The 26,861-nt window shown below is 52.1% G+C and overlaps 10 protein-coding genes and 1 pseudogene across 11 annotated transcripts; 7 read left to right on the top strand and 4 right to left on the bottom strand.

The window, feature by feature from the left end:
* Nucleotides 1-1,162: 1,162 nt before the first annotated feature.
* Nucleotides 1,163-2,816, top strand: MSY001_0968 (uncharacterized protein; the record flags this gene model as incomplete). Its single annotated transcript, XM_018886069.1, has 2 exons — nt 1,163-2,299; nt 2,322-2,816. The coding sequence occupies 2 exons, from the start codon at nt 1,163-1,165 to the stop codon at nt 2,814-2,816; spliced, it is 1,632 nt and encodes a 543-aa protein (XP_018739580.1).
* A 3,323-nt stretch (nt 2,817-6,139) lies between these two features.
* Nucleotides 6,140-7,966, top strand: MSY001_0967 (uncharacterized protein; the record flags this gene model as incomplete). Its single annotated transcript, XM_018886068.1, has 1 exon — nt 6,140-7,966. One exon carries the CDS (start codon nt 6,140-6,142, stop codon nt 7,964-7,966), a length of 1,827 nt encoding a protein of 608 aa, XP_018739579.1.
* Nucleotides 7,967-8,011: 45 nt separating this feature from the next.
* On the bottom strand, nt 8,012-9,727 carry MSY001_0966 (uncharacterized protein; the record flags this gene model as incomplete). Its single annotated transcript, XM_018886067.1, has 1 exon — nt 8,012-9,727. The coding sequence occupies one exon, from the start codon at nt 9,725-9,727 to the stop codon at nt 8,012-8,014; it is 1,716 nt and encodes a 571-aa protein (XP_018739578.1).
* Nucleotides 9,728-10,161: 434 nt separating this feature from the next.
* Nucleotides 10,162-11,794, top strand: MSY001_0965 (annotated as a pseudogene). Its single transcript has 2 exons — nt 10,162-10,639; nt 10,665-11,794. Coding segments are annotated over exons 1-2 (1,608 nt in total).
* A 679-nt stretch (nt 11,795-12,473) lies between these two features.
* On the top strand, nt 12,474-13,588 carry MSY001_0964 (uncharacterized protein; the record flags this gene model as incomplete). The annotated part of the gene is made up of 2 exons (XM_018886066.1): nt 12,474-12,482; nt 12,530-13,588. 2 exons carry the CDS (start codon nt 12,474-12,476, stop codon nt 13,586-13,588), a joined length of 1,068 nt encoding a protein of 355 aa, XP_018739577.1.
* A 91-nt stretch (nt 13,589-13,679) lies between these two features.
* MSY001_0963 (uncharacterized protein) lies at nt 13,680-15,019 on the top strand (the record flags this gene model as incomplete). The annotated part of the gene is made up of 2 exons (XM_018886065.1): nt 13,680-13,814; nt 13,835-15,019. The coding sequence occupies 2 exons, from the start codon at nt 13,680-13,682 to the stop codon at nt 15,017-15,019; spliced, it is 1,320 nt and encodes a 439-aa protein (XP_018739576.1).
* A 3,181-nt stretch (nt 15,020-18,200) lies between these two features.
* On the top strand, nt 18,201-18,852 carry MSY001_0962 (uncharacterized protein; the record flags this gene model as incomplete). The annotated part of the gene is made up of 2 exons (XM_018886064.1): nt 18,201-18,746; nt 18,829-18,852. The coding sequence occupies 2 exons, from the start codon at nt 18,201-18,203 to the stop codon at nt 18,850-18,852; spliced, it is 570 nt and encodes a 189-aa protein (XP_018739575.1).
* Nucleotides 18,853-20,273: 1,421 nt separating this feature from the next.
* MSY001_0961 (uncharacterized protein) lies at nt 20,274-22,382 on the bottom strand (the record flags this gene model as incomplete). The annotated part of the gene is made up of 3 exons (XM_018886063.1): nt 20,274-21,787; nt 21,888-21,913; nt 21,997-22,382. The coding sequence occupies 3 exons, from the start codon at nt 22,380-22,382 to the stop codon at nt 20,274-20,276; spliced, it is 1,926 nt and encodes a 641-aa protein (XP_018739574.1).
* A 186-nt stretch (nt 22,383-22,568) lies between these two features.
* On the top strand, nt 22,569-23,807 carry MSY001_0960 (uncharacterized protein; the record flags this gene model as incomplete). The annotated part of the gene is made up of 1 exon (XM_018886062.1): nt 22,569-23,807. One exon carries the CDS (start codon nt 22,569-22,571, stop codon nt 23,805-23,807), a length of 1,239 nt encoding a protein of 412 aa, XP_018739573.1.
* Nucleotides 23,808-24,389: 582 nt separating this feature from the next.
* On the bottom strand, nt 24,390-25,942 carry MSY001_0959 (uncharacterized protein; the record flags this gene model as incomplete). The annotated part of the gene is made up of 2 exons (XM_018886061.1): nt 24,390-24,570; nt 24,594-25,942. The coding sequence occupies 2 exons, from the start codon at nt 25,940-25,942 to the stop codon at nt 24,390-24,392; spliced, it is 1,530 nt and encodes a 509-aa protein (XP_018739572.1).
* Nucleotides 25,943-26,031: 89 nt separating this feature from the next.
* MSY001_0958 (uncharacterized protein) lies at nt 26,032-26,821 on the bottom strand (the record flags this gene model as incomplete). Its single annotated transcript, XM_018886059.1, has 3 exons — nt 26,032-26,438; nt 26,462-26,550; nt 26,574-26,821. 3 exons carry the CDS (start codon nt 26,819-26,821, stop codon nt 26,032-26,034), a joined length of 744 nt encoding a protein of 247 aa, XP_018739571.1.
* Nucleotides 26,822-26,861: the final 40 nt, after the last annotated feature.

The raw sequence follows: 26,861 nt of genomic DNA, 5'->3' as shown, positions 1-26,861 counted from the left end.
CCAAGTGTTGTGTGCCCTCTTTGTGTTACGTGGTGTGGGGTTCGCACCGTTCCGAGCTGTGGACACGTATCGGATGGCTCATATTGCGCATTTCCACTTTCTGACGTACAAGCGCCGGAAACTGCTTCACCTGCCCAAGCTACAAAATCAGAATGAGTTGCCACGTTACAGCAAAGAGCGTCTCTACAGGCTTGCGGGGCAGAGCAGTTCCCCTCCGCCCGAAGAGGAGGGACCGAAAGAGCTGGATGATCCAAGCAGGGACTTGGAAGCGATTGGCGTTCGAAACACGGATCATATCCGCTCCGAAGGATACCACCTGGATGATTTACTGCAGCCCATGCCGGGGCAGCCTGGCGGTCACCAGCGATCACGAGAGCAAATCCAGTTGCAACGCTTGGAACGCGCCCCATCGATCCAGTCTATGGTCGAGAAAGATACCAGAGAGGTCAGTGTTCTTACTCCGAGTGAGCAGGCGCTCCTGCAGCACCACCAGCGCAAGTTCCATTCATCACATACCTTTTACCGATACCGCGAAACATCAACGCACCAACCCTTCCCGCTTTGGCTGATGATGACGATTGTGATTTTACTCGATATATATTCTTGTTTGCAAGCATGTCTGGCTGGTACAACATGGGGCATTCGTTATGAACGCCGGCCCACTGTTCTAACGGCGACAATTATTAGTTTTTCGTTGTCTTGCAACGCCGTTGCTGGTATTCTTATTTGGCAGGGAGGAAAACATACGCGGAAAACAGAGGTCGTCAAGCGACGTGTAAAGTTGGCCTTAGAACAGCGTGCTATTGAACGTATGGAACGGAAACGGAAACAGCGCACGAAACTTGACGCGTCCCAACTTGGTTTGGAAGGAAACCTGAGAGTTGAGCATGGTTAGTAGTTCTTTAGCAGTTGTCACGTTCGTTAAATGAGACGGTTTTGAGTCAGTTGCCTCCACGTACTTCATCTGGTGCCTTTCTCACTGGCGGACATGCCAACGACTCCGCAGCGTTGTAGTACGCCGGTGGCCGGGCTGCAAGGCGCTGCACAGATACCTCGACACATACCAAGCGACGTAACATCGACGAAAACCGCGTCAAAGCGGCAGCCGGGTCGAATGTACAGCCGCACGTACGTATGGAATGCATTGACATGTAGAACTGTTATGACTGAGGCCGGCCGGAACCCTTGGTACGATGCAGATGGGCGCCCATTCGCACCATATATCGTTGGTGTGGCTGGAGGGAGCGCTAGTGGCAAGACATCTATTGCAAAAGAGGTAATTCATCGGCTCCCCAAGGTACCATGGGTAGCCATTGTTAGTCAGGACGCGTTTTATCGCCCTCTCTCGCCCGACCAAGTCAAGTTGGCATTCGACCAAAACTTTGACTTTGACCACCCCAATGCCATTGATCAAGAACTACTGGTTCAATGCATCCGCAACCTGAAAGCATCGCGTGCTGTACAAATTCCCGTGTACAGTTTCACACAGCACCAACGCACGTCTGCATCCACCTACCTCTATGGCCATGCTGTAATTGTGGTCGAGGGCCTCTTTGTCTTGCAAGATCCAGAATTACGCGAGCTGCTAGACCTCAAAATATTTGTACAGACCGATCCTGATATTATGTTGGCACGTCGTATCCGCCGGGATATTGTTGACCGCGGACGCTCCATCGACGGCGTACTTGATCAGTATTTGCGCTTTGTGAAGCCATCCTTCGAGACATTTGTTGCTCCATCTGCTAGGCATGCTGATATCATCGTACCAGGTGCGAACAATGCTGTGGCCATTGATGTCATCAGCCAGCACATTGCCAAGCACCTATTGCATACTCGCAACCTTGTCTTGTCTGCAGAACCTCATATTCTACCAGAAAGCCTAGAATCCACGCAACATTGGCCCTTTCAACGTGCTCGTATCCGCGTCGGGATTGACTCAACTGGCCAAACGGTGCACTGTGTGGAACATGAGCCATTCTCTACCGACGATGCACCCTCCTCTTTCACTTCAGAGACCACGACCCTTCTGCCCCTACCACCTAACGTGGATGTACTGCGCCAAACCCCACAAATGCGTGCCCTACTGACTATCATGCATGATGCTGCCACACCTGCAGGCGAGTTCGCATGGGCCTGTAAGCGTGTCGGCGCCTTTGTTGTTGAGGAGGCAATGAAGCAGCTGCCTTATGAGGAGCGATCTGTGCCCCTGCATACTGGTGGGACCTATGTGGGCCTCAAACTCAATGTTGATTTCATTTGCGGCGTCTCCATCCTTCGCTCTGGTGCTATTCTAGAACATGTACGTTTTATAACTGACCCAGCCTCTGCGGCGCGCCCTCCCAGCTCTATCTCTGGGCTCTGTACTGATTCAGAGCTCTGACACCAATTATCGTCCCCTCCTTTATTCTGTATCTCTACCTTCCTTTGTTCGCGACCGCGAGCGAGCCAAGCGCACGTGGGCCTTGATCACTGATGCACAGATCGGGACGGGCGCGGCCGCTTTTATGGGTATACGCGTGCTGCTTGACCATGGCATTCCCGAACACCAAATTTTGCTGCTCACACTATTGTCGTCGGCACAAGGCGGTCTTTGGTCACTTCATCATGCCTTTCCTAAGGTGCGCATCATTACTGCCAGTGTCGATCCAGGTTTGCGTCGCTACTCATGGCCAATCTCGCCAAGCAATCCCTCCGCGGCAGGCAACAATGAGTCTGTGGACAGAGATTCTTCTCTAGAAGAGCCTTCTCATGAGCGTGTCGCCTATGCCATTATACCCGGTTGTGGCCAAATGGGCGATCGCTTCTGGGGTACATAGCCAAATTTTCTTGGCTCTCGACGCTATGTGGAGCCACTATGCAAGTCGAGCTTTTCACGGGGATATAAACTGCCCTGATTGGCTCCACACATACGGAACGTGCCGATGTGGCCGCGCTGCCCCAGGCCTGTCGTCTCGTTTTGCACAGACGTGGCACGGCGACTTGTTGCGTACCACGGCTAGGTCATTGTCGTGCTCTTAAGCTTTCTTACTATACCCTTCTGTATCAACCATGCTTCGCTCTTTTGGGCGAATGGTGAGTGGTGTATCACGCCGGGGAAAAGGTCGCAGTCCAGATGAAGACGATGGGGTTGAAACGTCTTTGTCTGTGTCAGCCATGAGCGGAGAGGTCCCCATTGGTGATGACGCATCTTTACCTGAGGTGAATACCTCCAACTTGGATCACATGGCTCCTATGTTGGAGACCCCTGAACGCAAGGTGGCGACATCTGCAAAAGCTCAGATGTCTGCCTCGCAACCTATTAGTGCCACCCATGCGCGGCACACTCATCTTTCCGTATCACCAGATGGGCATCAGCATAAAGGGAGCTGGTATTCAGGATCACCAGCCCCCCATGCTCTACCCAGCACATCACCGTTATCTACGAGTGTGACAAATGCTGACGGCGTGAAGACATTTGACATTGATGATATGATTAGTCGTCTCATCGAAGCAGGATATTCCACTAAGGTGCCGAAGCCAGCGCTTAAAATACCCGAGATCATGGCCGTGTGTCAAGCGTCCCGGGAGGTATTTCTCAGTCAGCCGACACTCATTGAGCTGAGCCCTCCTGTGAAAATTGTGGGCGACACGCACGGACAATATCAGGACTTGCTGCGCCTTTTCGACATGTGTGGTTTTCCTCCGGCGGCAAACTATTTGTTCCTAGGGGACTATGTCGATCGCGGGAAGCAATCACTTGAGACCATTTTGTTGCTTCTTTGTTACAAAATCAAATATCCTGAAAACTTCTTTCTGCTCCGCGGTAACCATGAATGTGCAAACGTCACGCGTGTATATGGATTTTACGACGAATGCAAACGCCGCCTGAATATTAAGGTTTGGAAATCTTTCATTGATGTATTCAACACGCTGCCGATCGCTGCCATCGTGGCATCGAAAATTTTCTGCGTCCATGGTGGTTTGTCACCTTCTCTTTCAAATATGGATGACATTCGCCGGATTGAGCGGCCCACAGGTGTCCCTGACTACGGTCTTTTGAATGATTTACTTTGGAGCGATCCTAGTGATACGGCTCTCGACTGGGAAGACAACGAACGCGGTGTCAGTTATTGTTTTGGCAAGGTTGTGATCCAGCAGTTTTTGGCACAATATGACTTCGACTTAATTTGTCGGGCTCACATGGTCGTGGAAGATGGCTATGAGTTTTGGAACGAGCGTACATTGGTTACGATATTTAGCGCACCGAACTACTGTGGCGAATTCGACAATTTCGGTGCTGTTATGAGTGTGTCGGATGATTTGCTATGTGCGTTCGAGCTCCTCAAGCCGCTCGACGGCCCTGCATTGAAAAGGGAGATGGCCAAAAATAAGCGGCGCAGTTTCTTGCATCAACAACAACTAGAACAGCAAGAAAACAAGGCCTTGCAGCATCTGTCATAGAGCTCCCTTTTCAATCTTTGGGTCACCGCATTGGCCTTTTTCCAATCCTTTCATAGATGTATTGAAACGAATGGCTCACGGTATACCTCCTCCCATTGTCGTGCACGTGCGCGCAACGCTCTGATCACCTTCCCATATGGCATCCACTCCTGCGGTGGAAGTGCATAATTTGCATTATGGGTTTACGGGTGCCCAAACTCCAGCCCTAGAAGGTTGTGACCTCGTACTTGAGCCTGGTGCACGCTGTTTGTTGATTGGCGCTAATGGCGCTGGGAAAAGCACCCTACTTCGTCTTCTCGCCGGGAAACGTCTGTGCGAAGCCAACATTCTTGTCTTTGGTCAGGACGTATTCCATGCACCACCTCGTGGTATTACATATCTTGGGACTGAATGGGCTATGAATCCAGTCGTTCGAAGTGACATTACTGTGAGTGATTTTCTCAATTCTGTGGGTGGCTTCCGCTTCAGCGAGAGGCGCGACCATCTGCTTGATTTACTGGATGTGGATTTGTCTTGGCGTATGCACATGATCAGTGATGGTGAGCGACGACGTGTACAGCTATGTATGGGCTTGATGGAACCATGGAAACTACTCCTACTTGACGAGGTAACTGTCGATCTTGATGTCCAAGTGCGCTGCGACCTGCTTGACTTTCTCCGCGAAGAAAGCGAGAAAAGGGGCGCTACAATTGTCTGTGCGTATACCATAACTCACATTATTCAGATGCCACTCATATTTTTGATGGAATTCACAACTTCCCTACTTGTTTGGTACACATGCAACTGGGTCGCACTACTACACCCATGCCTTTGCCTTGGCCCTTACGTCTCCACAGTGCTGCACCCGCATGGACCCTTGAGAGTCTTCCCGAGTCATTCAGAAATGACATTGCGTCAGGTTCGCTATCTATGGAGTTCCTCTCCTTACTCCCTCTTGCACTTGCCTGGTTGCGTGAAGATCGTGTAGTGCGCCAGCGGTACGAATTCGAGCGAGGCGTAAAGAGAGGTCGTGCTGGACATGCTTCACAGGAAGAAACAAAGGACGCAAAAAAGTTTTTCAGTCAATATGACTACTATTCAAACTATAACACTTAACTGTAGTCCTCATCGCAAGACGAACCCAAAAGAAATATCATTTGCAATCTAGCAAGGTTCTACTCAAGTCGCTACGCTGTATTTATCTCACCAATTTTTTTGCATGCGTACCAGATTGGCTGAGTGGCGCAACGGTAGCGCGTCTGATTCCAGCATGTGGAATGCAATACTTCCTCAGTGGAGTCTCCAGAAGGTTATCCGTTCGAATCGGGTCTCGGTCATTTTTTATAATTTTACGTAGCTACCGTTTGGAAGACGGGAGTCCGTATCTCCTTAGCGTTTCTCCCACAAATGTTTAATCACTATGCAATGTTTACTGTCACGTACATACAGCCGCTGTTGGCGCATATTCATTGTACAGATTTTTGGCTCAAAGACCAAAATGAAAAACCATAAGATTTAGACTGGCTGAGTGGCGCAACGGTAGCGCGTCTGATTCCAGCATGTGGAATGCAATACTTCCTCAGTGGAGTCTCCAGAAGGTTATCCGTTCGAATCGGGTCTCGGTCATTTTTTTTCAGCCTGCGTCCGGATGGATGGAAGCGGAGTCAGTACTTTTTTTACGCTCCACAATAGCGTTGAACTTCGCTTTCAAGCCGCCACAATGTCGAATCGTCAGCGGCCTAGCAAACATTCAGACGAGGCGCTTCAGCGCCAGTCTGAAAGTATAGCGCGCTCAACGCGAATCCCTATTTCATTGCAACAATCAACACCTACTGACACGTTGGGTATGCGTCCTCCTAAATCGTTGTCCAAAATTAAGGACAAAAAGCTACGATCAGAATTATCGCGGCAATATATCTCTCGCAAGCGCGCGGAAAGGCATGCAAAGCTTGCGAGTGAGTACCTGCATGGTGGCGTGTCGGGTGAAGATGCTGGTATGATTGAAACAGAAAATGATATGGAGCGCACTGCTCGCGTAACGCAGGCTCAAATTCAGGACGAGGTGGGTGTTGACACTGCCCGCAAGTCGTTTGAATTGAAACTTGGTGGTAAGGGCACACCTAGCCTCGGACCTTACCGTTGCGACTACACGCGCAATGGCCGCCACTTACTTCTGGGTGGACGCAAAGGGCACCTGGCTGCCTTTGATTGGCAAAGCGGTAAACTCTCTTGTGAGATTCAAGTGCGTGAGACCGTCCGTGATGTGCGCTGGCTACATGATAATACTTTTTTTGCAGCGGCTCAGAAAAAGTATACTTACATTTATGACCAGAACGGCATCGAAATCCATCGTCTTAAGGACCATATTGAAGTGCAGCGAATGGAGTTTTTGCCGTATCATTTCTTACTGGCTACCATTGGTAAACCAGGATACCTGAAGTATCAAGATACCTCGACAGGCGTAATGGTTGCGTCGCACCGGACAGGCCTGGGCTCGTGCGCCACTATGGCACAAAATCCACTGACTGCTGTAATCAACCTGGGGCATGCAAATGGTACGGTGACCATGTGGACGCCCAACTTGTCTACGCCCGCCTTGAAAATGTTGGCCCATCATGGTCCTGTGATGGGTCTTTCTGTGGATGCCCATCGAAACGGGCGAGAGATGGCTACTAGCGGCCTTGATGGTACGATCAAAGTGTGGGACACGCGTATGCTAGGCCGCGGTCCACGCCGTGAGTGGGTATCGCGACGCGCTGCCTCTGATGTCCAGTATTCCCAGCGAGGTCTGCTGGGTGTGGCTTGGGGCAATCATATAAGCTTGTACAATACTGAGGCTGAGTTGGGGAACGCCCCTCCTGGGCCGTATTTGACTCATGGCATACCACAGTGCGCACCTCTGCAACTTCGTTTCTGTCCATTTGAAGATGTGCTGGGAGTGGGTCATGCCAATGGCTTCTCGAGCTTGCTGGTTCCCGGCGCAGGTGAACCTAACTTTGACACGAGTGAGGCCGACCCGTACGAGACGAAGAATCGGCGCCGCGAACGCGAAGTTCACAGCTTGCTGGACAAGATCCAGCCGGATATGATCACTCTCAATCCTGACTCGATGGGCCAGCTTGATACACGTGCATCGCGCGATGCACAGACAGTTGCCGCTTCTATTTCTCACCCCAACTCGGTACCCAGGGCTGCCGATGGCACACCTTATTCGCGCCTGTCTCGAGCACAGCGCCTCAAACTTGATGGTGCTCTAGATGAGGAAGCCTCCCCACTTGTGGAGGAGGACGAAAACGACGATGCGACGCCTGCAACGGCAGCAAAGGGTGCTAAGAAGGAGAAAAACAAGGCCCGGGGTCGCAATAGTGCGATGAAGAAATACTTGCGCAAGAAACGCCAGAACGTGGTGGATGCCAATACAATTGCGTTGCGTGAAAAGTACCAGCGCGAGAAGGCCAGGCGCCGCCAGGAACAAGCGCCGCCTGCGCCGCCCAAAGAGCCCAGTGCCTTGGATGTGTTTGCTCGAGTCAAGGGTCCTCGCAGTTAGACCTGACCGCTTTGTTCATATCCGTACCATAACATGAAGTACTAACTACAGGAGATATGTCCACAGAACAATAAAAAGAGCAAGATACAACACAACTAGCCCTGTGATGTATGGCCCAGAGAGAGGTGCAATCCGGCGCTGCGCATTCCGCAACGCCTCCAATTCTGCGTCGGTGAGGTTCGTCTGACCCGCCTTGGTAATCACTTGTTCGTAGCCCCGCACGGGTGCTTCCATAGCATCCCACCACGTCTTATTCGAGGCGTATTCCTGAGCGCGTTGGCCCATTGTCGCCCGCAGCGTGCGGTCGCGAATGAGGCGCTCCAACAGGATACTGTAAGCTTGCGCACACTGTTGGAATGAGCGCGTGCTAGGGCTCATAATTGATGCAAATTCTTTCACAGACGGCATCGGAGAAGGAAGGCCCGGCTTCAGATTGCCGGAGGCAGCCACAGGAACAGCACGCTCACTAGAGCTCGAGAGCGACATCTGTTCGCCTTGCACAACCGACTCACCAAGGCGTTCCCTCAGCGAGTTTTGACGCTGTGGTGCCATTACTGAGGAATCCAAAACAGGGGCTGGTTGAACGTTGCCCCCGCTCACAGCGCGGTGTGTATCGAGGAGCAAGCCGGTTGTGCCATGGCAAACGAGATCGGAGGTGCCTTCCGCATGAAGACCAACGACTGGCAGACCTGAAGCCAAAGCTTCCAGAACCACCTGACCGAACGTCTCAGTAAAGGATGGGAAGGCAAAAATACTGCTGCTGGCGTACATGGATGCAAGTCGCTTGCCCTTTTGATGGCCCATAAAAGAGGCATCTAAGCCATACTTTTGGCACAGGCGCGTGAGCTCCGCTCGGGCAGGACCATCACCCACAATCACTAGCTTGGCATTGTTTTTGACGCTCTGAGGCAGCAAGTGGAACGCTTCCACTAGGAGACGAATGTTCTTTTCCCAGCTGATACGGCCCACGAACAGCACCACTGCCTTGCTGTCACTGTCCACAGCACTCGATGCCGTAGGCACAGGCTGGCTGACGGGTTCCTCCAGCAACGCGGGTGGAAGTGCAAAGGCCGTGCCAGGTAGCGGCGGCACATCGCACACACTCTCGTATGCTGGCGGCGGGCTAAACTCCGACATAGGAATTGTATCTGGGGTGCGAATAAAGGCATCCTCAGGCGACAGTCCCTTATTGCGCTCCAGAGACGAAATGGCCTGGTCATGGAGCGCATTAAGGAGTGCCTGTGACTTGGGCTTGCAGCCCCAGCTCTCGCGCAAATTCTCATCACGAGCTGTAGGCGTAAAGATGTCAATATCAACACCACGCCCCCAAATCTCGACGTTCTCAAACCCACGCATCCGCAACATTCGACGAGTGCTTTCACTGGGGCATAACACCATATCACATTGGTTATGAAGCATGCGAATCAAGTTCCACATGCCAGGTTCCAGAAAGCCGCATCCAAACAGTGATGCGTAAGTGGGAAGATTGGTATGATAAGATGAAACACGCGGCACATTAGGCAGGTAGAGCTTGCATAGCGGGATCATCTGTGCACCGAGCCAAATGGGATCAACAAAATGCACCACATCTGGACGGAACTGCTGCAGACGACGGATGAAACGCAGTCGAGCAAAGTTGAGCTTTAGACCGGGATACACGATAATCGGGATTCCAAACGTGCCGACCACTGGATGGCCTAGATACTCCTTCAAGCCCGTATCAGGACCCATAACGATAGCCTCGTGGCCCTCGTTATGCATGTGCTCCAGTAACCTTCCGAGTGTTCGCGTGACACCATCGATTTTCGGAAGAAAGTTTTCTAATGTGAGTCGAACCAGACGTACCCGTCACAATCGCCACACGCAACTTGCGTCGCTTGCGATCGATAGGATATGGGTAAGACACAGCGTCCAGGATCGGATCAACCTGAACCCCTATCATGACTGGCTCCCTGGACAGTGTCGACAAGAGTTACGATGAAAAAAGACCCAGAGCAATCACTGAGGTGGCTCGTCTAGCCGCGAGGTACCTAGTAGCCGATGATTGTGCACGCACCCAAGGGCCCGCTTACTAACACACACGGCGCCATAGTGCACGTGTGGGGGACACGTTGTCCAAAGTCAGATGACTTGCATTTGTTGGGGCAAGTGGAGATAGGCCCACTCCATCAACTTAGGCGCGTCGTGCAGATCGGATGGATTTCACATCCACATATGCCCATGCTTTATGGGATAGTGTGCTATTCTCGCCTGGATCGACCTTTCTCGCATACATCAATGGAAAAGATAGGCGTCAAGTGATGGTGCGTGTGACAGGCACCATGCAGGTCGTGCGTTCCTGGGACTTGGACGCGTCGCTAGACAGCTTGTCATGGTCCGGTGACGGCCTTTTTCTTCTAGCCAGCAAAAAGAGCAAAGAGGATAGTACACGTGAGGGCGTATCTTATGTTTTACCGCTTGATCCAGATACCGCTGTCACTGATGGGTCAGACGACAATCTAGGTTGGGTTGCGCGTGTCGTAGCTGGCGTCCAAGGCCTTGTTCATGCTGCTTGGCTCCCTTTGAAACGCATTCCATCTTTCATTCAGTTTTCCGGTTTTGAAGGGAGCGCTATCATCTATTCGCTTTCTGACCAAGCATTTACGATTCTACCTCGTGCCACTCTTCCTCATGGTGCGTGTATAACACACTTACTCAGTCTATACCAATAGTAACTGGCCGGAACTTTTCATTCTTGCTCAACGGGAGAGGGAGCAGGACCGCCTCATTGTATTTCGACCTGCTTCCCTTGATGCACCTACCCTAGACAATCCTGTTGTTTTTATATCCCAACAGACGATTCCTTTGCCTACCAATGCTGTTGCTGGCGTTGTATGGAGTCCTGATGGCAATCTGCTTGCTGTCTGGGACATGGCTCTAGAATACAAACTGTCAATTCACACGCTCTCTGGTACCCATCTGGCTACATTCACCTTAAATGAATGGGGCGTCCCTCATACTGAGACCCCAATGTCTAAGGCCGACGTCCAACAAGCCTTAACTTCTTGTACCTCAACAGGCCGAGCGCGTCGCGTCACTGTTCGGCCTTCTATGCGTATACCAAAACCATCATACAATACCGGTACACTACCGCATCGCGTCGCAGGGGGTGGCTTGGGTATTCGGCAGGTCGTATGGCATCCTTCCAGTGAATTCCTTGTCCTGGGAGGATTCGATGAACAAATACATATTCTACACCACGCAGACTGGTCGTTGATGTATTCACTCGACCTCAGTGTCTCTGGATTACGCTCTATGGGCGAAGCTCCTCAGGTATGGCTTGAGCCGCATCGCTGGTTCGAGGCGACTCGAGGCCAAGGTATTGTTCCGATGGAGCCCTCCACGTTCCCTATTGACGTCCCAACGATTCGCACCGAGGATGCGCCGACCCCCTTTCAGAACGGGATTAGCTGGATGCAGTGGAACCAAGATGGTACACTTTTAGCATGTATCAACCAGAATTTGCCCACAGTTCTATTTATCCATGAATTTGTGGGCTGGATGGAACGCGGTATTGATGCTTATATGCGTCCTCATGCCATGCTTGTATTCACTCATCCTATTGTTTGCACATCATGGAAACCAGGACACAAGGCGAGCTTGGCTGTCGCAACCGGTCAACAAGCCGTGTTCATTTGGACGGCGCAGGCCAACTCAGGCGATCACGCGCACCAATTGGCGGAAGCTGTGGCAATTCCCAATGATCCTTTCTCGGCACAACACCTCACATGGTCGCCTGATGGTCTAACCCTTGTTTTGATGGATTCCCAAACGTTCTGCTGCGTTGTACCTGCACCGGCCGAAGATAGTACGCGGCTGGAGGGACACATAAGTAGTTCTGGCGATCCAAATAGTTCGTGAACTTTGGGATAAAGAGAGCAAATACACTTAAATTTCCATGATTGGGCGCGTGGTGGAGTGGTTACCACGTCCGCTTTGCATTATGAAGATAGCGGTAGGTCGCGGGTTCAAATCCCGTCGTGTCCACTTTTTATCACGTGCATTTTGTGCCCGCAGCGTTCTTGCTTCGTTGCTTCGGCCAAGCAATTAGATCTTTTTCCCTCCATCTCAATGTACGCAGATAGGGAGGAGGCTCTGCGAAAGTCGTTAACGTCTGACAACAACCCGGCTGCCATGGATCCAACTGAGCGTGAGCGGTACTTACAAGAAGAGCTCCGGCGTCGTGCAGTGGACTCGCGTCGTCGTGAGGCACGCGACGACCCTTTTCCTCACGAACATGCTGGATCTGCGTATGATGAAAGACGCACCTCACGACGTCGCGGTGGGGATATCGGTCATGTTGATGACCGTTCTCGTTGGCGTGAGGATTCGTCGCGCGATTTCACCCGCCAGCCTTATGATGACACACCCCCACCGTACCGTCGCCGTGGTGGCAGTGGTCGACGCAATGACTCTACAGGGGGAAGCTATCCGCGCCGTCGTAGCCGCAGTCCTCCATGGTCTCGCCATGGCTCTGGTACTTCACAGCCCGAATATGAACAACGTTCAGTATTCTGCAGCGAGCTGGACTCGCATGTGGCTCAACGTGACCTGGGCGAATTTTTCGAGGAGTATTTGGGACAAGATACTGTGCTAGATGTGCGGGTTGAAGTGGATCCTAAGACAGGTCTGACGAAAGGTATTGGATATGTGGAATTGGCTCGTGAAGATCTAGTCCCTAAGGCCGTGGAACTTACAGGTAAGCGCATGTTTGGTGCGCCCATCGTCGTCCAGCGCGCGGAAGCGGCGGCGAAAAACTACTCTGTGCAGCTGTATGAACCTCCCCGATCAGCTGGGCCATCAATGCCCGCGCCTGTATCCATGTCTGCTCCGACAGGCCCAATCCTGCCGCCAGCACATGCTATTCCCGGTGGTCCACCTGCTTCAGCCAACCCAGACGCGCGTTTGTATGTGGGAAATCTGCACTTTGATATTGCCGCACCCCATGTGCGCGCTGTGTTTGAGCCCTTCGGTCAAATTGACGATGTCGAAGTCAACTTCAACTACATAACTGGCAAAAACAAAGGATTCGCATTCGTTCAATTCCGACGACCCGAGGAAGCACAGCAAGCTATTGAACAACTTAATGGTTTCGAGCTTGCAGGTCGCGCTATGAAGGTCGGACTGGCCGGCGTTCGGGGTGGTGGTACCGATATCTCCGGCTCTACTGATTCACAAAAAGAATATTCTCGCGATACCATGCGTCAAACCGATAAAAGGTTTGCGCTTATGGAAAAGCTTGCGAGAACTGACTCAGAGAAACAGGCTCGACCCTCTTCGATTCCTGAGGCTGTGTCGTCGGCCATATTACTCAAGTATATGTTTAACCCTGCTGAAGAAACTGATCCGAATTGGGCTGCGGACCTTCGGGAAGATGTGCGCGATGAATGCGCCCGTCATGGCGACGTGCGCCTCGTGTATGTCGACAAGGACAGCGCCGATGGCGAAGTTTATGTATGCTTTGCCGATGAAAATCAAGCCCATTCGGCGCGGAAAAGCTTGGAAGGTCGTTTCTTTGGTGGCAAGCAGATTCAAGCCAACTTCATTCCCGTAGCTTTTGCCAAAGCTAAGGCTGGCTGGTAGACGACGTAGGCCGACTTGATCGTTCACGTGACGAGAACCATCTCTGAGATGTAGGGGAGGATCGCAACGTTTTAGCGACGGTCAGTATGACATGCACGCACCCGGCCCGGCGGCGGAACATGTTTTAACGCGTCCTTCATCATATGTGTGCACGATAGATGGATGTGGGAAGATTTATGCGAAAGAATCGCGCTTACTTGAGCACCAACGTACACATACCGGTGAGGTACGTTGTTGGACACTAAGACTTCGAAGCGCCCTTTTGCATGCTCTCATCCAGGATGTAGCGCCACATACATGCGTGCTACTCATTTAGCTGCTCACATGCGCTCACATATGGAAGAATCAGAGAAGCCTTTTGAGTGCACTCATTCAGATTGTGGAAAGCGGTTTTGGACCAGTCAACATCTTCGTCGGCATATTGTTTCGTGTCACACGCCCTTCCAGGATGGGATCCCCTCTATCTCTGCAACAGATGCGCATGAAATGCTGGGCAATAATTCACTTTCCGGACTCTACAAATGTACACATGGAGGATGCTGTCGTATCTTTTCCAAACGTAAACATCTGCGACAACATGTGCGGGATGCCCACGCTGACTTTATATCAGGGGAGCTCCCATATGCTTGCGAGCACGAGGGTTGCGATAAAAGATTTGCGACGTATTCTAAGAGACAGCATCATATGCGTGTGCATGAGAAGGGAAGGTATCAATGCGTCTTACCGCACTTGTCCGCCCCGCCGGCGGGCCATCCACCCTATACGATAGATGAGGCTCTCCAGGCCTGGTCATTCTCAACGTGGACGCATTTGCAGCGGCATATGCGCCTTTATCATCCACCTACTTGTCACCAATGCGGGAAAGTATTTGCGAATCGCGAGAACCTAAAGCGACATCACAAAACGCATGCAATGTATTCATCGTCGGAGGAACAATGTCCATGGAACGGTTGTGACAAGGTCTTCCAGACTCAGTATGCTTTAAAAGTTCATATATCACGCGTCCATGAAGGATTTAAACCCTTCTTGTGTGAGGTGTGCGGGAAGAGATTTGGCTACAAACACCTGCTTGAGCGACACCAGCAACTTCATGATCGATCAAATTCGTCTGAAGCCGAGACGTTGGCACATTCAGATTCAGATTCACATCCACACCTCTCAAGCCTAATAGGCTCGTCTCGCAAACGAGCTCGCCGAGAGCGTGTGCTTCCGTGCCCATGGCCGATGCTTAGCGGGCAGGCCTCAAGCGAAGTACAAGAACTAGAGCCATGTTCACGAAAGTTTGCTAGGCTTTATGACGTACGACGGCATCTTGCCAGTGTTCATGGACTCCACGTATCTGATGCGGAGCTGAAGACATGTATGCCAGAGGCAGTGCTGGCTCTTTTGCCACCACCTCGTACCGTGAAGAGAATTCGACACGAGGTATAAAATGTACTATTATACAGGGGTATATATATCTAAACCTTCTTGTTGAAGTCGCTCGTGTAAGACATTTTGCTCGGCTTGTAGGAAATGAATGCGACAGGATAAGAATGTCAGCTCAATCTGTGTTCTTCGCAAAGATTGCGAAAGGACCGTGCTGGAATTCATGAGATTGTCCCGCGTTGAGCGCTGAAGGGGGGTCAAAAGGCCCATGTGCATGATGGTCTGGACTTGGCGCTGATGTTCTTCTGCCAAGGTCTGGTATCGCTGTCGATGGGATGCCAAATACAAACTGATGGAGAGAACAGATTGCGCGAGTGCCAGGGAAGTCGCTTTCATGCACTCCATATACATATGACGCGGTTGTGGCTCATTCCCAGGCTGAGCACCTGTTCTCAATGGACCCAATACAGTGATAGACATAGGTCGCATCTGAACTGTAACGCCTGGAGGTATCATCAAAGCATCGTCCCATACTAGAGCACAACTCCCGAGACTAGCAATGTAGTTGATTCGATCCACCCAGTCTTCCACTTGTTCGTCTTGAACTTGAATCAAATACCACCGCCCATTCACACGCAAACGAACAATTTTATCCTTCTGCGCCGCATTATACACACAAAGAGCATGACATAGTGGTGTGACCTCGTCCACTCGGACGTTGATCGGATGGGGTGATAGAATGAATGATTCGAATGGTATCACGTCATCTGGATTCTTACACCAGAGTAGAGCGGAGCCCGTTATAATCATGCCCCAAGGTTTCCACTTTGTGCCAAGGCTTCGCTTATCTCCTTCGGAAGAATCACAGCGCTTGACAACACCAGCACCAATGGGACGAGCTAGTAAAGGCACCATATCCGGATTATACTGCGACATGGCCCATTTTTTCGCAAAACTGACCCTGGGACGAAATTCTAACAAAGGAGCATTCATGATTTGGTTGTGAAGCGCTCGCGGCGATGTCCGTATTCCTGCGAAACAAAACGGCATTTGGATACGATCTTGAACAGTTTTAGGGTCTTGTTGCAAATATAATATATTGCCGTGAGATAAAAGCTTATAGAGTGTGTCCTGGTCTCGAGTGAAAGGCAGCGAAGGGTTGTTTCGCATGTAGGCAAATTCAACGAGTGACGTGTTGTCATACAAATATTCCAAAATTGCATGGTGCACCCGGCTTGCTTCAGTCATACTCACAAATTCTGCTTTAGAAATGCGAGGGCGAACACTCTTGTGAAATGCATCCGTGTGTAGCAGCAGCAGCGAGTATACCAACAAATATACATTTTCTTCATCGAGTATGTCCGGGTTACACATATGATACCTGTGCGAAAATGCGACGAGTACGCGATCCACTTGTTGAGATTCTAAAGGCAAATGCTCCAAAGATAAAAACTGACGCAGTGCCATGTCGATAGGGTATTTTTCGAAGTGAAAGCGTTCCAAGTAACAGGTGAGAGCTTCTTGCAAGAATGGGGTGCCATTGGCAGACAACATACGTGCTGTCTGGCCTTCATACTCTTGGTGCTGCTTGGTATATTGATAAAGACGTCTGCTTAGCTGTAGTGCAGATTCAGCGGGGGACACAGTAATGGGCAAACTACTTGTGTCTAACGCATGAATATCTTTGGCATAACTTTCTGGACACGAATGCGATTCGATGTCCACAGGCGAGTCAATGTGGTTGCGCACCTTATTATCATCATAGAAAGAAAAACATTGCCCAATGTTGTCGGGCATCTCCGGCGTAGGACTAAAGAGTTGATTATGGGCTGCCATATCCTGCTCAACCAAAAACATCGACGCATTTTCCCATTCTTCCTGAGACTGATCAGTTGAGAAACTGGGAACAACATCTGGTACAGAAAGACGATCCCGTCTGTGTATACTCGTATGGCTAACGGGGGACTGCATCGCGGGCACGTCACCGCCGGCGAGAGACGCCGTAGTTTGGGGGGATCCCAGAGTACATAGAAATTCCAACCACGTGGTAAGCGCACAAGCCATGCTGCCCTTCCCTCAACAGAGAAGTTTAGGCGAAGAGACCAGAGCCAGTACCAGTATTCTAATAGCTATCTCTCGCTGACTTTAACGCTCTTCTTTGGTCGGCCGTTGGGCGAAGTTCCCAATGTCAGTTCGACGGGGGATTCGTCTATCGTCCAAAAGGGCGACCCAACCGATTCGCCTATCAGTTAGCATGTTCAACACTCGACAGGAAATACTCACTAGCTTCAATAAGAGAATAATCCAGATCACTTCCAGCGGAACGTTCGTGCACATCATCAATCACCCACAATGGGGCACCACGTTTCCGATTCAGCAATTGTACACCAAGCCAGTCCATATAGTCGTCATCGTCCAAAGAAGGACAGTCATCAAAATTGTCCTCGTCTTCATCTTCTTCGATTTCCATAAGAACGGCTCCCTCATCCGTGTCTTCCTCGCCGTCTTCGACATCATCAACCAGGTGATCTTCGGCAACTGTGACGTAACCACCGGGGAGGATATGGTACGTTGTCGAAGAGAGTGACGAATCTGGGCCAATTTCCCAGTCTCTTAGTCGAGGAAGAATATATGTGCGACCTCGATGGCGATAGAGAGAGAATCGCTGCGGGTATTGCTGCCGGAAGTCGCGCAACATCGAGTCGTCCGATCCTCCTATTAAAAGTTGCTGCAAATGTAAGAGACCATCGTCGACTTCGTGCCCAGATATAGCAAGGATACGTTGCCCCATAGCTGACGCAAACATTTCATCTTCGAGTAACTGATCAAGTTCATCTTCCTCTGTCTCGTCGCCTGCGGAGTTTAGCAAATACAAGAGAGAGCTAGGGTCATCTCGCTCAAGGATATCTGATGGCTGAATTGATGTGACTAAGTATCAACATAGAAGTACATACGAGATAGAGATTCCCCATCGGGTACTTCCTCAATGAACACGGAGACCATGTTGTGGCGCAAAGCACGCGCCATGCTTGAGCGCCGACCAACGGTATCTTGAACTGGAGGCGTGTACCTTTTCGGCAGCCCTCCACCTTCTACCATGCCACGAGTGTGGGTGAGCTTCCCAGGGGCACCGTACACGCATAAAGCAGCATTAAACGCCGCTAAACAAGTTTTAGGAGCTGAATGGAGTATTGTAGATGATGAGAGCCATCATACTGTCGATTCAGATACCTCACATAAAGAAATGGATGCCTATATCGCAGATTATGACTGTCTGCCATTCGAAGCTCTTATGGGCTCATCGTCCATTTGCAGTAGCTATGTGATTCGCAAGGCATTAATTAGGAAGCATTACCTAGCTAATGCTATCCATTCTTTCCACGTAAAGCACCCGAACCATGTGCCCAAAGTTCCGAAGACTTGGATGTTGGACATCCAATTTGCGGATGAGCTGGACGAAATGCTTGCCGACGATTTATATGACCTGCGCGAAGAACTAGAGCGTAACGAATCTTCAGAAAAGAAGTCTTGGTTTATCTTGAAACCTGGTATGGCAGATCAGGCCAACGGAATTCGGATATTTTCATCTGTGCAGGAGCTCGTGCGCATTTTTGAAGAACTTGAAGATTCAGACGACGAGAACAAAGATATGGAAGATACAGAGCAAGGCATTGCAAGCCAGTTGCGGTTCTTTGTCATTCAAGAGTACATTTCTAAGCCGTTGCTAGTATCCCCATGCGATCCAAGCAGTTCGCCAAGAAAGTTCCATCTGCGCGTGTATGTGATCTGCGTAGGTGGATTACAGGTCTATCTGCATGATGACATGCTCGCATTGTTTTCAAGCATCGCCTATACTGAACCAAATGACGAAGTGGCAGATCTGCGTGGTCATTTAAGCAATACATGTTATGGCAAGCGACACTCTTCAAGTACAACGACTGAGGAAGGGAATGTATTTACGTGGCAAGACCTTCTTGGAAAACGCGCATGCTTTCCAGGACAAGAAGTGGTAACATTAACGGAAGCTCATATCCATGAAATTCATCGCAGTGCAGTAAAGACCATTGGCGAGGTATTTGAAGCTGTGGCACGAGAAGGTTCGGTGCACTGGCAAATGTGGCCCAATTCGTTCGAAATCTTTGGTGTAGACCTTCTTGTGGGCTGTGAAAACAGTGGTAACATACATGATCCCTCATCCTTACGGACTTGGTTGTTGGAAATTAATGCTCAACCCGACTTTCAACAGTCAGGCCCAGAACTTACTGGGATTGTTGAGCATGTATTTGCGCGTGCCATCGAATTGGGCGTTCTCCGCCAGGGTCCATGGCCTAACGGCGAATCATTCCATCGTTGTACTTGTTGTTTCGCAGAAGATCTGATTCGTACATAGGTCTTATCGCATATCAGCAGCACCAATAGCATGCGTGGCTAGAGGACTAGGATTTACGGGGGCATTTGTCACAAGATGCGGCAAATGTGGCAACCACCGTGGGTTTGTATCGGACTCATTCGACGACAGTGGCAAGGGAGAGCTGGCACGCGATAGCACGCGACGGTGTCGACTTGGTGCACGGATCGGTCCCGACGACCTATCTTCTGAGTCACTGTTGGTTGCAGTACTAGCATTGCTACTCGTAGCAAATGGGCTCGTACTGTGCCGTCGTCTCGGTAGATTCTTGATGCCAATGTGTTCAAGTTCCGCATTTTTAGCATTGCGACGGGATTGCTCGCGCTTTTTGGCTTGCATAGACCGGATGCCGGCTTCCTCGGCCTTTGCCAGAGCAGTTCCAGGCGCACCAGGGTACCGATCATTCACCAATGCATACATCTCGACGCGAGAGTCACTGTCCAAATTGCTCAAGGATGCATTCCACGGCGTGCTGTTAACGATAATTTCCTTGGAGGATTCTTGTAGTGTATTGTCTGCTAGTTCCGACACTTCTCTTTTAATGGAACGTACGGCGAGGAACTTTCGCGAGCCCTTCGGTCGGAGGGGATACATGATGCTCCAAGGGTGCGGGGACCGCATCCGCAGACCTATCTATATCGAGACTTTGGGTCCGTGCACCGAAACATTAAAGCACGTGATAGAGTGCGGAACGGATAAAATTGCACGAGCGGCCAAAATCTTTCTTCCAATGTCATTGAATAAAACGTCCTGGCTTTAGAGTCACTCGCTCCTTGCGCTTATGCATCACCCCTGGGGATCGCGGGCGCTCGTTGGGACGAAGATTGATGCTGTCTCGTTTAATTGCATCTACTCTCTAAGTAGGTGCGCTGACCAGGCGGCAAAAATTTCTTAAAGCATGCTACATAGTTATTCTATCACGGAAAAAATGTTCTCCAGTTCTTGCTCAGCGTGCCCCCCATTTCTTTGCTTGCGTGGTATCTTGGATGAAGAGGGTGCACAATCGCGCAAAAATAGGAAGGGGTTTACGGCCATCACCTTAGGCTCCGGCGCCGAAAGCAATGTTTCCGTTTGAGCCCAGGCTTTCCATTCGTCCACGTTCTTGCGGTAGGCACCTAGGCGCAGACGTCGGACAAAGAAGCGCCCATACGACGACGCTAGTAAGCGTTTTTCGTGTTGGACCACCAGTTGCGCGATCTTCTCCTTGGTAAAGCCATCAGCCGCCAACCAAAAAGTGTCAGCGACGCGGCTCCCCCAAGTATCATCACACAGGTCCGGCAATATAGCTAGAAGTGAGCGCAAAAGTGCACGGCGCTGTGTATACGATGCGGAGGAAGAAGTCAACGCTGCAATGACCACGTGTGCAGCACTAGGCGATTGACAAAAGGATGTGAGACGATCACTCGTTAAGCTCTGGTACACCCACTCCTGATGTGGCGCCGGTAGCCGGAGCATGCGCTGCAAGAGAATACTTCCTTGAGTGGAATACTCATCTTTGCTACGATCGCCGCGTTTGCGCTTGGTCGCAGATGTAGATGTATTTTCCTCCGTCTTGTGCAGGTATGCTTTCCGAGTGTGCATGCTCAGTATCATTGGTACAAATATAGCCATATCATCCTGGGAAGGATCCGATGGGAAGCGGAATGCCGACGCAATTGCTTGAAGAACATCGCTGGCATAGTCTCCCAGAGCTACACTGCGCTCCACAGCAGCTTGGAGCGCTCCCAGCATTTGATTTTTGACCAGCTGGTCTCCCGCTTGTTTCAGCTCCTGTAGAGCCAACGCAAATGGAGATGAAGTTGCACCGCGCTCGGCGGGCAATATGCGTATCATCGTTGCCACAACATAATTGGCACAAGGGTGACCGCCAAGTTTAGCCACTCGTCCTTGGATGTACGTTTCCCAGAAGTGGATAAGAGAAGAGTTGGAGGCACCTTGCAATGCTGTTTCGAGAACATGCGTGGCCACAGCATCACGAATCGAAGCTTCCATAAAGTCCGTTCGTTCTTGAACCTGACCAAGTACCAAGGACGTGAGTGAGTTCGGAAGGGAAGCCAAGCTTCGATTCTCTCGTGCAAGACCATCTTCAAGACGGAGAAGCAGGCTAAGAGTAGGAGCTGCTACAGCATCAGGCATCATAGCATGAACCTGCTGTTCATTTAAATGAGACTGGAGGTAATTGTAGAGCTTGAACAGTGTATCGTAAAATGTCTCCGGAACATTTACACGCTGGGCCGAGGTGTTCCAGACTGAGTCATTCACCATCGATTTTTGGCGTTCCTTAGAGCGATACTTAGCACTTTTCTTCGATCGAAGATCCTCGAGCACGCCCATAGGTACACCTGCCAATAAAGCCACTAAAGAGCGCAGCGTGTGGCTGGCAAAAGCATCTGTCATCATATCTGGCAAGGATGACTCCATCTCTTCGTACATGTCAGAAATAATTGCAGGAAGTGAGCGCAAAACTCCGTGTGCATCGCTTGAAGGAGGGGCTGTAGCCTGTGGTGAGTGAAAGGAACATACGCCCGTGTTGAGTATCCATTGACATGCTGTGAATAGGGATTGAAGCACGTGGGACCCATACCTGTGAGAAGCAAGCGTGCAGAAACTAGTGTTAGATAGGCGCACGTACCTTCCTGTCATGCGGTCGAGAAGTATCCGTAGTGCCTTTTCATCCAGCTGGGACGCCATATTTTCCAAGACCAACGAGCACGTGGGGTCCGTGGCTAGAATAAGCTCGTTATTGTTCATTTCATCCAGTGCAGATTGAAGAAGCATTTTTCTTTCTTCGCTTTGTTCAGCAGGATCTTCGTCCTGCATCATCTGCGAGAGCTGTGCATTCACCTCTTTGAAGTACGACTGCATAGGCGCTGGAACCAGACCGAAGGGCGCATTTGCGTCATGATCACGTATCCATGACGCCTCTTGGCCGTGAGAGTAGTCCTCTGTGGTGTCGACTTGTTCTTCAACGGACGGCTTTGCACGTTTCGGTCCGCGGCGTCGGTCCGACTTGCCCATGGTCACGGAGGAAAGGTGGTAGTGTGGAGGACCAAAATTTAGGGGCACGTGACGTTCTGACTCACCGGTCAGAGCCGAGAGATAGGAACACCCGCACTGATGCATTTGATCTTCGTTCCATCATGTCGAACACAGAACGCGTGCTTCTTGCCTATTCAGGTGGTCTCGGTATGTATGCTATATCTCATGATAGACACATCTACCATCCTTGCTTGGCTTATTGATGAAGGTTATGAGGTCATTGCCTACATGGCTAATGTCGGTCAAGAGGAAGACTTTGATGCCGTGCGCGAGAAGGCGCTCAAGTGCGGAGCCAAGGACTTTATTCTTGACGACATGCGCCGTGAATTTGTGGAAGAGCTGATTTTCCCCGCCATCCAGGCGAATGCTATCTACGAGGACGTGTACCTGCTGGGCACGTCGCTGGCCCGACCAGTCATTGCGCGCGGCATGATGGAGACGGCCGCGAAAATGCAGTGTGCGTACGTGTCTCATGGATGCACGGGCAAGGGAAACGACCAGGTCCGCTTTGAGCTTGCTTTCTATGGTCTGAACCCCGATATCAAGGTGATAGCGCCGTGGCGGATTCCCAAGTTCTACCAGCGCTTTGCCGGCCGCAGTGACTTGTTGGAGTATGCGGCTTCGAAGGGAATCCCCGTCGCGCAGACCAAGGCGAAGCCTTGGTCTACTGACGAGAATCTATTCCATATCTCGTACGAGGCGGGTATTCTTGAGGACCCCAACACGACGCCGCCTGAGGACATGTGGAAGTTGACACAGTCGCCCCAGAACGCGCCAAATGAGCCTGAGAAGATCACTCTCGATTTTACCAAGGGTATTCCGACCAAGCTGACGCTCACATCATCGGGTCAGTCGTTCACCGACTCGGTGGACCTGTTCCTGCAGCTGAATGCACTCGCGCGCAAGCACGGCATTGGCCGCGTCGACATCGTGGAGAACCGTTTCATTGGCGTCAAGTCGCGTGGCTGCTACGAATCGCCCGGTGCCACGATCCTCCGTGCCGCTCACATTGACCTCGAGGGTCTCACGCTCGACCGTGAGGTGCGCCGCATTCGTGATCAGATTGTGACGACCAAGCTGTCAGAAATCCTGTACTACGGCTTCTTCTTTAGCCCTGAGAGCCAGTATGTCCGTGGCTGCATCCCCCCTAGCCAGCTGACGGTGAATGGCACGGTCAAGCTGAGCCTGTACAAGGGCAACGTCGTCATTGAGGGCCGCAGCTCCGAAGAAATGTTGTACGACGAAAAGTTCTCCTCGATGGATGAGCTGGGTGGCTTTGAACCCGAGGAGACGTCTGGCTTTATTTCCGTGCAGTCGATCCGCCTCAAGCGCTTCGGGCTGGGCCAGGCACATAAGGGCCTGGCGGGCGTCGACAAGGCCAAGGCGTACGCGCTGCCCAAGTAGACTGCTAGATGACTAAACGTCGACTTTGGCCTCTGGTCTTTGGCGCCCTGCGTATCCAGGTGAATGGTGCTGGCGCTGGCACGACGCAGCTTTCCGCGCCTGGTTCGTGCTAGTGGGATTCGACCATTTGGTACTAGCCCCATGTCCGTGGAGGAGAGTATCCGATCCAAGCTGACGGCGCACTTTGCGCCGTCGCATCTATTCATTCGCAACGAGTGCGTAGAGATCGGCTCACCTCAGTTCGTCTAAACATGCCCACCACGCGGCGATGGTCGCGCAGGGTGGTGGCAGCGGGGAAACTCGTGCGTACATATCGCTGATGCAGACTTTTTCGTCGAGATGGTTTCGGAGGCTTTTGCTGGCAAGCCACAAATTGCGCGCCACCGTGCGGTCAACGCCCTGCTGAGCGCGGAGTACGACCTGGGCATGCATGCGCTGAGCATGCGGCTGAAAACGCCCGCCGAAGAGACCAAGGAGAAAGGGGCACAGTGTGGGTGCGCTAGTAAAGCTACATAGTTCAGGCATGCTTAAATGCGGTCGGTGGAGCCGATGTGCCGGCGAGCCCAAGACTGGGTGAGTGGATCATACGTACTCTTCGATGAAGCTGTGCCCCCACCACGTCGCAGTGTGCTTCTTGACGTATCGGAGTAGTTTCTCTGAGTTAGCTTTGCGCGTCTCGGCATCCATCGTAAGGGCGGTGTGGATGGCATCCGCGACAGCGAAGCGGTCCCATGGGTTGACGATGAGGGACCCATTGAGGGATCTGTGTGAGCGGTGCATACGTACTGCGCGGCGCCTGCAAACTCGGAGAGTATCATCACACCATTGCGTTGCTGCTGGCACGCGATGTACTCGTACGAGACGAGGTTCATACCGTCGCGCGTGCTCGTAACGAGGCACACGTCGCTCACCGCGTATAGGGCGCACAGCTCATTAAAGTCCACGGAGCGGTGCAGAAGGTGGATCGGCATGCTCTCCACCGTGCCGAAGCGGCCGTTGATGCGACCGACCGCCTCGTTGACGGTGGAGCGCAGGTTTTGGTACTCCTCGACGTCCTCACGCGAAGGCACAGCAATCTGCACGAGCATGGCCTTGCCAATCCACTCTGGATGCTCCTCGAGGAACGTCTCCATACCCTGCAGCTTCTGCGGCATGCCCTTGATATAGTCGAGTCGGTCGATACCGACAATGATCTTCACGCCAGCAAAGCGGCGCTCGAGCGTGCCTATGCGCTGCTGAACGCTTGGCAACGCCAGCGTAAGCTCAAACTTCATGGGGTCAATGCCGATGGGGTATGTGCGGACCTGGACGCGGCGACCGCCAAAGTCGGTGCCATTCGGGAAGGTCGGCAGGCCGAGGATGCGTGCGCACGATGAGAGAAAGTGGCGCACGTAGTCGTAGGTGTGGAAGCCGACGAGGTCGCAGTACAAGATACCCAGCAAAATCTCGCGACGCACCGGCAGAATGCGGTACACTTCGCTGCTGGGGAACGGCGTGTGCAGGAAGAAGCCGAGCTGGATATCGCTGCGGCGCAGGCTGCCGCGCTGCGCATTCGGCCGCACAAACATCGAGCCGGATGTGCGCTCGTCCTGGATCGGGGCGTTACCCACCTCGATGTTCGAGCACGCTGGAGGCACGAGGCGGTCAATGTCGCCGGCCTCGAGTATCGCCGTGAGCATGAGTGGCAGCAGCATCAAGTGGTAGTCCTGTACCCATACGCGGTCTCCAGGGCGCACAACCGTGTACAGTACCTCGGCAAAGCGCAGATTCGCCTCGCGGTAGGCTCGCCAATTGTCCTCGTCAAAGTTCATCTCGCCAGGGTGGTAGTGGAAGAGCGGCCACAGAATCGAGTTGGAGAACCCGTTGTAGTGGTGCTCTGCCAGCTCGTCAGGGATCCACACAGGCTTGCAGCGGTACTGCGTCGCGAGCGTCTCTTCAATGTAGGCTACCCGGTTCTGAGGCACACTGAGCCCGGGCCACCCGATCCACGTAAAGTCCATCGTGGCCTTGATGCCCTTGAGGGCAGATACGAGGCCCCCCGCCGAGTGATGAAACACATATCCCCCAGGCACTGAGTCATCCTGCTGGATGGTCACCGGGAGCCGGTTCGACACGACGACCAGACGCTCGCCCATGTGTGGTGGTCGCCGGGCGCAGCAGCTTGTGGAGGTCGCGGGGAGCGGGGGCCTCGTCGGACGGGTCGTGCCAGGGGGGTGGATGCTACTTAGTCGCGGGAGCGCGAGAGCGGCAGCTGGTCATGTTGAACGAGATGCATGTACTCGTGGCGCCGCGGGTCTGCAAGTCGCTTAAATAGATGCTTCTGGATCCGGTCCTCAGGCCGCACGATAATGACAGGCACGGGCGACTGCCAGATGAGCGATTTGCTCAGGTTGCCGAGCGGCGTGGAACCGAGCATCTTCTGAAGAGCCGATACCTGCTTACCGCGAGTGCCGATCGTCAGGCTCTGGGGGCGGTACATGCGCACGAGCTCAAGGATCGTTGGCTTGATGGGGCCTGTCAGGAACTCGACCGTGACGGAGATCTTGCGGCCTGCATCTGACGCCTCGTTCAGCTCCACGATCGACGAAAGCAGACTGCGGGCGCCAATGCGTGCCTTTTCCTGATCGACATCTGTGTAAGCAGCCTGCACGTACGGTCCTGCTCCCAGTCGAGCACACGCACTGCCACGATCTCATCGCCATCGTCCACAAGGTTGTGCATGATCCACTCGAGCGCGCGTTCGCTGCGTCAGTCTGCCGGACACACCTGCTCTCTGTAGCGTCGACGGCGCACATGAACGTGCGCGTGTGCTTGGTGCGTGCATAGCCCTTGGCCTTCACTTGCAGCGTGTACGTCGCATTGCAGCTCACCGAGTCCTCCGCATCAGGCATCGTGTCGAAGCCCACGATACGCTCGTAACCTTTCCATACTTGGTCATTGAGCGACCTCTCGCTTGCAAAGAGCGACATGCGACTGCGCCGCGCGTGCCGCGACTCCGACGGTGCCGAGCTCATGCAGGCAAGTGGAGTGAAAGCGAAGGGTATCTATCTCGGG

This window comes from Malassezia sympodialis, genomic scaffold (assembly GCF_000349305.1).
Source record: "Malassezia sympodialis ATCC 42132 genomic scaffold, msy_sf_4, whole genome shotgun sequence".
Taxonomy (NCBI): domain Eukaryota; kingdom Fungi; phylum Basidiomycota; class Malasseziomycetes; order Malasseziales; family Malasseziaceae; genus Malassezia; species Malassezia sympodialis.
Note: the sequence above shows the minus strand (reverse complement) of the source record. Positions and strands in the feature narration are given on the sequence as shown.